This window comes from Rhea pennata, chromosome 2, assembly GCF_028389875.1.
Source record: "Rhea pennata isolate bPtePen1 chromosome 2, bPtePen1.pri, whole genome shotgun sequence".
Lineage (NCBI taxonomy): Eukaryota > Metazoa > Chordata > Aves > Rheiformes > Rheidae > Rhea > Rhea pennata.
Genome location: NC_084664.1, coordinates 125,527,466 through 125,539,695, shown reverse-complemented (window position 1 = coordinate 125,539,695; position 12,230 = coordinate 125,527,466). Strand labels below are relative to the sequence as shown.

Here is a 12,230-nt window from a genome sequence, read left to right as displayed (position 1 = left end):
CTCTGGTCCCAGAAAAGTCATTGGGGTTCTACCTGTGCTTAGGAAAGCCAATAATCTTTGAGTTTCCTTTTAAGTAGTTCCTCTTTAACCTGAGGTGTTGAAGACAGTTGAAGAGCATAAATGTATCGGCTCTTACTTGGATAGCTTCCAAACTGTTGCAGACCTATCCTAAATAGTCTTGTTTCTAGCTTTTGAGTCAGTATTATGAAAAGTAAAAACAAGGTAAAGGGACAAACATTAAAAGAAGAGCTGAGTGCTGAGTTAAGAGAATTCAGAATTTCTTCCAAAATTAAAAATATGCTAGATAATTTTTTCAATGAGACAAACTTTTTTTTGGTGTAAACCTACGTATCACAAACGACGTACACAAAGCTCTGCTGCCCTGCCAAAGCAGAAATGAGAGCAGGTATTTTTTTCTTCATTAGTTCCAGGCTTTCCTGCAGTTAGTCCTGTGCTTGTAGAAAGAGAGCCCAAGAATGGAGAATTCTCCTTGTCTTTCCTCAGGACACACTCACCACTGCACACATTCTACATTCCTATTTTTTCCCATCAAATCATTGCAAAAAGTCTCCAGCTTCTTCAAAGCACAGGGCTTAGTCTTTGGCTCATGCTTTGTAATTAAAGTCATTTGCTTTGGCAATAGCCTCCAGTTGTTCCTCAATACTCTTTCATAAAGGGGTGTTTAATTGCTCCTTCCATTTAGACTGAAAGGAAGAGGCTTAGCACTCATCAGGTGTGAGATCATTACAGATCAAAGAGCTTATTGATGCTTCTCATTGAAACTAACTATGAGAACTCTGCCATAATTTACACCTTGTGTCCAGAAAAAATTGTTTATGTGATTTATCCATGCTATACTACATATAGATAGTAATTTTGTTATGCTTTTATTACCTAGCAATTCCAGCTTTTATATTTATCGAGTTGCATTCAGCAATACATGTGCAAAAGTAGGCCTTATCTTAACATCACTATGAACATGGAATCTATTTCTTTATTCCTTTGAGAAATGTTGTTCACTGTAAAGTTCAGAATATAGTTATTTTTATGATGCCATAGGTTGAAACGGCCTGGAATTTACAGTCAGTAAGGCAATAGTAATGCTCCTTTTTCATGGGCTCTATCAGGATGTCGTGTGCTCTGTCAGGATATGTGGGTTTTGCATTTACGCATATATATACTCACATATAGACAAATAAACGCTCTCAACAGTGCTGAAACCCATTAGGTACGTTTTCAGTTAGAAATCTGATAGTAGAACACAGAGACTAGAAGAAGTAGAAACTATTCTGCTCTCGCTAATATTGTCAGAGGTTTGATTATCAAAGGTTTCCTCACATAACATAAAAGAAATACAGATGTATACGTGTATACACATAAACACCCCTCGCATGCACACACGTCGTGCACAGCAGGATGCCATTTTAGGTTTCTCGTGGTACAGTTGCAAAGAATGAATAGTGGGGCAATACATATGTTTATTTCTGAGATGGGAATCTCAACAGATAATTACTTCTGTGCTTTCTTACATAGAAAAAAAAGGTAAGTCTTTTATTATATTTGAACTTGTATACATATAGCAGCAGCTATCAAAGTGAATAGACAAAGACCTATCATTACCTCTCACAGAAACTACAATGTACTGCTTTCTTTGAAAATACTATATATGTTAGGTGGCTGGTAACAGCAGTTTCTTTAGTCCATCTGAGACCCTGTCTCAAGCACATGTAGAACATCTCACTACTTTCAGTTTATACACGCAACTATTTTCTGTTTTCAGCGAAGTTTTAGGTGAAGAAGATAAACTAGAAAGCCTGAACGTGAAAGTCACGGAGTATACGGCAGAAAAAAATAGCAGCATTAGTGCTATTGACTCTGACACTGCTGGATAATTAATTATTGCTCTGCTGCAGTTCACCTCAAAGCCATTGAACTACTTCTTTGTAATGAATGAATTCACTCCTGCAAATGTTTTCAAGATTAGGGCTTTATATTGATTTCCTCAGCACCTGCCATGTCAATTGAGGAACTTAATGGACAGTCCTAATTGCAAATCTTACCCTTATGTGCAGGGAAAAGGTCCAGTCACCAGTATGTGTGGGTTTTCCTGGGCTTTCTGGAAGGACTTGCAAGGTAGTCCTAGCGGCTAGTGCAAAGTAATTTAAGTTTCTGATTTAGCACTCTAGACATTTAATTGGCTCTACCCTTTCAGTATTTATTTGCTTTTCAGTGAGGCTGGTAAAAATAATTGTGCCAATAAAAGGGGACTGATTTGCTGGATAGCATATGGGCTGTAAGAGAATGTGAACAGCATGCAGCTTCAGGTTTCAAGTCCTGCCGATCTTTGTGAAGCTGTAACAAAGTAATGATCTTGCCACTGTACCTACAATGGGGTAATTTTAGACAGGGCTCTACACTGCAGAAAAGAACTCAGAGACTATTCCTCAGGAGAGCTGCTGACTGAAAACTCAAGACACAATTATATGGTAATTGAATAGCCATTCTTGCAAAGTACAGACGCCACTAAGCTAAGTGTACTGGAAAGATGTGAAACAGTCTTTAACAACCCATAAAAAACCCAACCAAAACCCAATTTTGTTTCATATTAAACTATTTATGGCTTGATTCATTTTGTAGTTGTTGCCGCACTCGAATGCAGGACCTATGCACTGGAATGCAGGAATCAGGAGCCATGGGCCTGATCCTGCTTCCATAGAAATAACATGAGCTGTGCTGAGCACTTCATTAAGCTCAGACTCAGGCGCCCTTCCCACTTTAAGAGGGAGCAGATTGCTCCCAATTCTGACAGTCCGTTCTCTCTGCATCTTAAAAAAACAATACACCCACTATACTTGGGCTCTCTTGTTCACCTTGCATTTTCCTACTAAAGTTTTCCTGGAACGACATTTTCTTTCTGAGCCTGGCAAGTGGCTTTATTGAGGCTTATTTTGATATATTAATGTGTAACTTTGCTGTCACATGATGTTCCTTCTGTACCTGCAACTTTCTGTGCATGTCTAACTTGACCTATTGTATAAGTTAGAGAAAAAATCTGGACTAATGAATAAAGCATCTAGCCATAAAGATGTTTACTATATGTGCTAAGTAAAATGCACACAGCCCTCGCTACTAAGCTAACTCTTTCCTTCTGCAAACTAGGAATAGCTTCACTTAGGCTGACAGGCTTTCCTATTGCATTTTCAGATGGTCTTTTGTCTTCTGAAGCCTTTTTCAGCAGTTGCTTTTGGAGCTGTAAACTACCAGATTTATAGCCAACTGATCCTTTTTCCCTAAATGGACTTTCTGACTCCCTGAACTGCAATGACAAGATCAATTCAGGGATGACAATAGATAAACAGATGCTGTAGAGGCTAGAAAACAAACCAAAGTGAACAGAGAGGTAGCTTCAAGGTCTGCTAGGCTTGCCTCTCTCAAAGTTACAAAAGTGTCTGGCTCTGCCCAGGAATTTCTTTAGTAAAAGCTGCTGAGGCTGAGTGGTCTAATTCTATTATGTCAGGAATGTTCACAGAGCAGTAGCTTCCTTGCTACCTATACAAACAGCCCTGAGTCAAGTCCAATATATGTGATAAAAATGCTTGTGGAGCACTGATGGAATAGAATTTGAGTTGAGGCTCAAGTGAAGTAGCACTTCACACATAATGCCTACAAAAATAAATTCCAAAGATGATGAAAGTGTGTCTGAGGAATCCAAACAAATCTTAGGTTCTTTCCAAAGCATTTTGGAATGTGATATTTGCTTCTGTCAGTCAATTCAAAAGAATTAAAATATGAAAGGGCTCATAAATCAGTAATAGACTCCTCAAAATGTCTTCTAAACAAGAAAGAGTAAGATGCAACAGACAATCATTTGAGAGGCATATGAGATAGAGGGGCAATGGATGGACAAGAGGAGCCCCTGGGGGACAGGTAATATGTAGCTCTGCAATATTCAGATCACTTCAGTACTCTTATAAATATTATTTCTCTTTTGTTAATTGATCACTGTCACAATTTGCAAATGACCAGTTGTGCAAACAGTGAACCTGAAGACAGTATCTGTGGGTTTACCCATTCAGCTGTAAATAAAATTTGTATTATGATCATAAAAAGAGATAATATTTGGTGCCTATGATTCCATCAGAGCAGCAGTCACTATAGAAATTGTGACAGTGATCAGTAGCGAGAAATAAAATTTAAATAACTCCATGAGTCTGCACTTGAATTGTTAAAAGACTACTGCGTCTTAATCTGTAACAACCAACCATTTGTGAACAAGTCTTAACACCACAATGCAACGTTCTTGCCATCTTACATGAAAGCTGGAGGAGGAGCTTCACCTTCACTTACCCCTATCATATCCCCCTCATAGGTATCTAAGACAGGAGATGCTGCTGACTGCTGGCATGTTGACCCTGTGCAAGGCAATGGCTTCTGGCTGCCTCTGCCTTTGCCACTTAGTGAGAAGCAGGATCTGGGATCTCCTGCCTCGAAAGAGAGCATGTCTTTCTGTTCCCCATAGCCTCACTTCTTACAGCCTCGGGCACGGATTGTCGACTCCTTCCTAAGCAACAGTTGCAGATGTGGCAGCGCACGGAGAGTAAGAGCTCTCAGAGAGCGTGCTCTGAAGAGCTGGCTGTACCGTGGAGCTGAGCCCAAGAGGGCTCTGGAGTGGGAGTGCTGGGGAGCCTGCCCGTGCGGCAGGAGACAGCAGCTGAGGCTAAGCTACCTCCTGTGGCTTTGCAAGCTAAGATGGTGGCAAACACAGGCCAACACCTTCAGGTTTCCTTTTTGCTCAGTTACTGTGAATGAACTTACTGGTTGAACATATGCAAGTTTGAGCTGCTTTACAGAACTCCCAGCAGAAAACATTTACTTCCAAGGCTGGCTATTTTTACTGGCAGTCCAGTTCTATGAGTTATGTTCATCTCATCAGAGAAAAAAGCAACACCGTGTAGCCTGCAAGTTAATCGAACTGGCCAATGAAGGCATCGATTTATAATAATGATTAATAACAAAGAACTGTTGGCAATGAAGCTATAGGCCAAAACTAATCTGTGGAAATTATTCAGCAAGTGATTATGACTAATGGGAATTGCCTTTGAGTAATTCATGAACCAAAAGTTAAATGTGTGGAATGAAAGATTCATTACGCATTATTCACTCAGTAAAGACAATGGCATTCGTATTGTAGCAGAGTCTCCATGCTACAGGCAGGTTTAAGGGTTTAGTTTAGGATTTTTTTTTCAAAAAAGCAGATATCTGTCCTAAGGAGCTTTAGCTACTAAGTTTAAAATGTCTGAAGTAACTCCATCTTCTGCCAATATGTATGAGTTAGCCTTACAGCTCAGGTATTGATAGCAGAGCAGTCTTCATTGAGATCAAAAGGTTTCCTCGTGGACTAAAGTGCTGAGGAGTTCATCCAGCTTCTTGAGTGAGCTTTGTAGACACACTGCGGCTAGACTGGCATTCCTGCTCAGGTTAATTAGCAAGGGCATATAAAGTGATGAAACCTGCAGCCTGCGGCACTGCCTTCAGAATGGCAAAAGGCAAGCTTTCCCCTTCTTTTCCCACTTCCCTGAGGTTTGTTTATTTTCCCCAAATCAATTGAGGCAAACAACAGCTAGTTTAAATCTACAAATCTGTGGCAGACTAGTACTTTCCCCCTACTCTCCTATGTAGGTAATCTTTGAAATCTTGTTACTTTCCCCCTACCTTCCTATGTAGGTAATTTTTGAAATGTTATCTGGCATGTGTTTTCCTTAAGCTAATCTGCCAGCAAGGAATTCACTTAATGTTACTACCTATAAAAAAAGTGCCCTTAGAAGTAGAAGAGATCTCTATAGTTCAGCAGGCCATGAAAAGAAGAAAAATAGAGCAGACTTTAAATGATGGTATCTACTTTCTACTTAGGAAAAATCAGTGGTACAAATTATTACTAAGAAACAGGCAGATAAAATAAATAGAAAGATACATTACCACTCTTTCTAGTGAATGTTAATTTTCTTCCTGATTGTCTTCTCTTTTTCCAAAACAGAGGGCTATAAGAAGGGGATAATTTTGCATTTTTTTACTCTGTCTGACACAGGAAGACATTGCTCTACAATGGGATAATTAGATTTTCTTCGACTCCTTCATGCTAAAAGCCTGCAGTAGGATACATTCATTTGGCAGGACAAAGGTAAGTTTTCCTTTTAATTCTCTGGATTATGAAAGCCAGGACAGAGGCAAATGCTAAGTGACACTACCTTACAAGTGAAGATTTTAAAGGCAGAAAGAAATGGCTGGAATAAACACAAAACACTTTAGTGAGAAGCTGAAGGACAGTAAAGCTCCACCAATACAGCAAGTAGGGGAGACAGAGACAGAGGGGATTTGGCAGAGGGGAAGACCCTTTGCCAGCCCAGAAAGCAGATGACAAGCAATCCAATGGTAATTACAGCAGTCTGGTCACCAGAGCTTGCAAAGCACGCTGTACTCAGGGTGTGCTGTTTCTGCTGTTTAATGCCTCTCTGTGAAGATCTGAAGAAGGAAGGTTACAGATTTGGGGGAATGATCTAATAGTTGCACTGCTGTTCCAGCGTTTGGGAGGGATGGACCCCCACGTCCCAGCTCTACCACAGATTACCACTGTGGTTCTGCATGACCTGCCTCTTCCTTTCTGTACATCACACCCCAGTAACAAGCAGCAGGTAGACAGTCTGTTCTACACAAGGGAATCCTGGAACAAGCATATGACCTGTTTGTGCAGAATCTAGCCCCAGACACCCTGTGGCCTACCTTTTGTTTTCACTGACTTTTCTTCTAATCCTGACAATGACAGACAATAGCACTAGACCATATCAAAATCTAGGTTTAGTTGCCATCTTTTGACAGCTTTAAAGAAAGCATTACGATTCTTGCAGTTAATCCCAAAATACTTTATGGAAAAAAAGTAAATTTCTTGCTATTTGATAGTTATTTAGATGCAGATCTGCTATATCTTGAAAGGATTCTGTTTTCTCTTGAGGAACAGAGTATGTGAGTAATATGATAGGTTGCTATTAATTTGCCATCTAAATCAAAGATTTCAAAGAAGACATGTCTTCTGATTCTCTGCCTCTAAAATGTAAAAATCCAAAAGCCAGTACTCACAGTAATAGTAATTCGTGTATTACTACCCTGTTCATATCTCTGTTGTTTGTCAGGCAACCTATCTTAAGACAGTGACAGTATCAATACATTGCTTGTACCTATTTTGCATTATAATTTTTGTTTGCAAACTGTCTTACATTTTCTCCTGAGCAATTATCAGCATAGTGTTTAAAGACTCATGTTTATAAAATGGACCCTAAGTCCATTGTCAGTGAACTCTGCACTGTGGAAACCTTCATGTGTGCAGGAGGCAGGGAACAGGGGAGAGCAACATAAGGACATAAAAAGTTGCAGAACTCTAAATGCATGGTTCTTCCGAGGGACAGACGACTTGCGGCCACTGCAGATTTCTGCTGACACAGTGAGTGCCTGTCACTTCTAAAAAGTGACCCTACATAAGTGGAAAACTTTGGGCCTTTTTTTCTGGAAAAGACAATGAAGAATTAAAGTTACATGTATTCATGGCTTGGGATGAATCTTTCTCTCTGATGCCATGCAGATGGTCAATGAAGCAGCTGCGGATGAAATAGTCCCAAGATCTGAAAAGCAGCCAAACTCACCCTGTTTTCATGAAACCGAGTGTTGATACTTTTCTGTTTTCTTTAGTCTTCCTTTCAACCGCCTCAGCTCATTACCTCATCAAAATCAATCAATCCAATTAACTAGCTAGATTCCAATGCACTTTGCCAAAATTTTATTATCCCACCCTCAGAGTCAGAGCATGCAGTTATTTATTCAAATTTCTACTGCTCCCACTTTGATGGAAGTGGGTGAAGGAATCTCTTTCTAGAAGCCTAAGGGAGCTCTGTAATGAGAAACAGTTTCAGAAAGGTGAGTAACTCTTTTGCTTTGCAGGGTTTGCAATATGAGGAGAAGGGGAAAAACACATGTGCTCACTCTCTATGTTCCAGCATCCAAAGGGAAGAAATTAATGCAAAAACCAGCTTCCATGTGTATTTCTTGGATTTATGGTTAGATTCTTCCCCTAATTGTGAGTAAAATAATTATTCTTTTCTGAGTATTACTTTAAGTTTCACAGTTGTGAGTAAGGCCCAAAATCTCACTGAGATTTTAATAAGTACTGCAGAAATGCACAACAGTATTTTTCAGAAGATTTAGGCACTATAATGAAAAGCACTATAATACATAGTGTTCAGATACAGCATCTGTTGAACACTGAGATTCCTCATGCAACATATGCAGAGGCTGAATGTCTTAAGAAAGAGATTCACAAAAACTAGCATCCTGAGTGGGGAACTATCTAAACACATCAGTAAGAAATGGAGAGGCTATGGTGAGAGCCTCAGTCTTCCTACTTAAAGTTAGTAAGGCACCTATGTCTTGACTGCTGGCATATTCTCAGCAGAAAGCAGTCTTGAGATGAGGCACCTAAAGTAGTGCTGTCTACTTTCTTAAAAAATGCTAGCAAGAAAATTTCAACATAACCAAAAGATTGAATTGTTTTTGTGAAAGTGCAAGAGCTCTTCTAAGATCTCCACTTTGTTTGATTTGGTATGTAGATTCAGATCTAATCTGCTTATACCCCAGATGTTAGCAATTGAAATATATTCCTTCATTTTTTCTGTCAGAGTGAAATACAATCATTCACATGAGGTTTCAACAGAAGAGACTGAAAGATTCATCCCAGACTACACAATAATTTGATGAAAGTTGATGGCAGTGAACAGCACAGTTTTGTGTGTGCTCCCAACATTCTGGTACCACTGGCATTCTGCTGTGATATAAAATTGTGTATTCCAGGACTGCAAAAGTGTCCCTTTGTCTATGGCCAGACAGCTTTTATCAGTTTAACATGAGGATTCACTGTGCCAGATGACTTCAGCCTGTTTTGCCTGTGTCGCTTTACCTTCTTTAATTTCTTAGGTCAAGTTTTGCTCCAGGGAGAAATCGATTGTCTTCCACCAGGTTCAAGCAGATCATGAGCTAACACAGTTGAATAAGCAGAATTTGAGACTCAAGTTCTACTGGAAGAACAAACTCAACATAGTTGCCAGATTGTTACTTTTCTGGTTCTGCTTTGATTAGGTTATATTCTGGAGACTATTAATAAGGTTTGTCCTTCCCTGAAGTCGGCGGAAGTGCGTAGTACGTTCCTTTCCATGCTGCTACAGGGGCCTGGGTTACAAGTACTCTCTGTTCCCATCTGTGATAATAGGCCACACTGCTGTGAAAGAGCCCCTGTGCCTTCCTTAGCTGTGCGCTGCAGGGTGCTCTTGTGCTGTACTACTACAGTGGCACCAGGTAGGATCAGGAGAAATTCCTGCTCTACTGCTTTTTATTTATAACTACAGGAAAAGGCCAGGGAACTAAGTTTCACAGTGTGCTAGTAAGTCTCATAGCTGTCTCAAGAAAGTTACTCTGTTCAGAGAGAGTCTCAAACTAAGGTCTCTTGGTTCTTCCTCTTTCTGCCTATGTTTGCACCTTGATTTGCACTCAGGATTTTAAATAAACCCATCAGCTGGATAATGCAGGATGCAACTAGGTATGCTAGCAAGCAATGGAAGAGCAAAAAAATTAAATCTGCAAGTGTGGCACCCATATCACTTTCAGGCTATAACTGTTCCCTCTTAAAATTGCCAGGCATGATGAATCTAATTCCTCTGCTATGTTATTGGGAAATTAGGAATTTAATGGGCAAAGGCTGTTTTCCAGAGCATAAAATAGCTTGAAGTAAAACGGAAAATGAAAGGCATGTCAGTTAACCCACTTCAGTCTTCAGCAAAGGACAGAAGAAGATTAAAAAAAAAGAGACTCACCATAAGTCTGTCAAATACAGCCTTCAGGATCTGCGTTTCCCTCTCACTGTCAGGAACAATCCGTATGACTTTATCACTGCCAAAAACAGACATTGAATTGACATTTTAAGGATCCTTGCAGCAACACAGTGCAACAGTAAATAGGTTCAGGTATCTGTTGTAATTGTGCACTTTCTCAACATCACCAAAATGTCAGGTGAACTGGAGATCTGCTTCCAGACTTGCTCTCCCTGGACTGTGGGCTTTCGTAGAAGTGATTTGATTTCACTCTTTAAAGGCCCCCCCATCCTGATTTCTATGTAAATACTTTTATTAGTTACTTCCATCTTAAACCATTCATGCCAACACCATCCATTCTGAAATTCTGCTTCAGATAAAAAAATTTTTTTTCGAAAAAAGAGATTATCTGAGAATAAATTAAATAAAATAAATTGGTTTTGTCTTTTTAAAAACTGTAATAGACTGAAGAGTCTAGTCCTGTAATGCCTTAAAGAGAGGACTTTAGAGGAAAGGTGGCCTTCATATTCAGGGTATGCCTTTTGCTTTATCCATTACAGCTTGCACAAATTTTGCCAAATAATTAGCTGTTCATATATGCTCAGAAGATTCTAGATTACAGCAGTTCATTTTCTGAACTTTTTTTTAGCAGATCTCAATGAATAGGCATTTCTGAACAGGAAACAAGAAGCTGAATAGCTGTACATGCAGTGTGCACCATCCATCTCATACTCCATGTGAGGCTAGAGACCACAGAAAATACATGGTGTGATCAGGTAACTAAAACATCATCCTAATCCATCCACAAGAGGGCTGAATTAAATTTGCATGGCCAGTGTTAATTCTGGCAGTTTCCTACCTTTTGAGTTTTTGACTTTGCACTCTTTATAATCAGTATGTCTCCTCTTCCAAAAGCGCCTGGAGGTCATACGCACCATTATTTTTACAGTTCTGTCCCAGAGAAGAACCTCCTTTTTAAAACCTTCTATATCTCCAGTCTCCTCCATATTTGGGAATTTTATGCAGTACAGTTTCCTTTGACGCTGGGAGGAAGATTGTCCCTAAAATACACTGTGAACTCGCTTACATTCCCAGAGTTTCGGAGTCTGCTTAGAAGCTATATGGCTGATAGAAGCGGGCGCTGGCGAGTGCCCCCTTGCTGCCTCACTGTCCAAGGAAGGCTCCTGAGCTGCTGCGGTTTTTGGCAAATAGGTGCCAGCTCTGGCCTTTGGGTACTGCTGCAGCAACTCTGGTAAGACTAGTCTCTGTTACATGAATCCTTAATGCATACACAGGTAAATATTCACTACTTACATTGTCAGTAAATGGTTCATAAGAATGCTTTAGTTCTCGAGTTTGGTAAGACTGATGAAGAGACAATTCTGACGCTGCTTATACCCTTGGCTCTTTTAGAAGTCCTTTCCCCTTTTCCCATTCCTCTTCTGTCTGTCTTTTCTTCCCATTTACCAGCTGTGCTCTCGGGATAGCCTCTGCTCCTACCTTCTGCCTGAGTGCTTCAGTTTTGGTTCTCATCCCGGCTGAGCTTTTCCTGTACAGAAGTCCCACACTCTGATACTCTTTAAGGCTTCACAGACTTTACACATTTTTGTCAAGCTAAACTAGAAATGTGGCTGCAATAACATTGATGTACCCAGAGAAATGCATCTCAGTCAGTTTTGCTTGGCTTCTGTTGATGTTAATTGACAAGTAGTTTATGCTTAAAAAGGAAGATTTCCGAAAGCATGTCTGTTATAATTTGGCTGCTATAATAAAATGTATGTGGAAATTACTACATTTCTGAGACAAATTTAACCTCCTGCACAGGAAGTTTCACATGTGCTCCTTGGAGTATTACAACTATTTCATCTTCTCAAGGAAAATAGATGTTTTTAATTTATCATGCATAAAACAAGAAAATTCTTTCCCATTACTCCTTTCTTTCAGAGTATTAAATTGCTATTAACAAACAAATTGGAAAATAGAGGTAACAATAGCCCAGGACACATTGAAATAATATAACTAATAAAGATTCATTGGAGGTTTCTGGAAGGATTGGAACAATGGACATATAAAGAGCAGCTTTTTCTGAAGCTAAGTATGTGTTCAACAGTTGAACTAAGAATTTAGAAGGATCTGATATCATTTAGGTATGGTCTTGAATTAATACACGTCACTGTAAGCTGTCCTGGATTAGCTCAGCAGCTCTGTCCTTTCCCATGTGGTGAAAGATCTGCCCTAAAAAGGAAAATATTGGTGTTGTGAAAGATTGATCATGGGACACATTGTTGGGAAATGCCTCGAGTGGTGGCTGGGCCTTCTCCTTGA

The 12,230-nt window shown here is 39.7% G+C and overlaps 1 protein-coding gene across 1 annotated transcript in view; it reads right to left on the bottom strand.

The window, feature by feature from the left end:
* The window catches only part of CPA6 (carboxypeptidase A6), an 84,552-nt gene that overhangs the window by 34,621 nt on the left and 37,701 nt on the right, over positions 1-12,230 (bottom strand). The window contains exon 5 of the mRNA XM_062568536.1: positions 9,909-9,984. Coding sequence (XP_062424520.1) covers positions 9,909-9,984 — 76 coding nt within the window. The remainder of the gene's footprint in view (positions 1-9,908; positions 9,985-12,230) is intronic.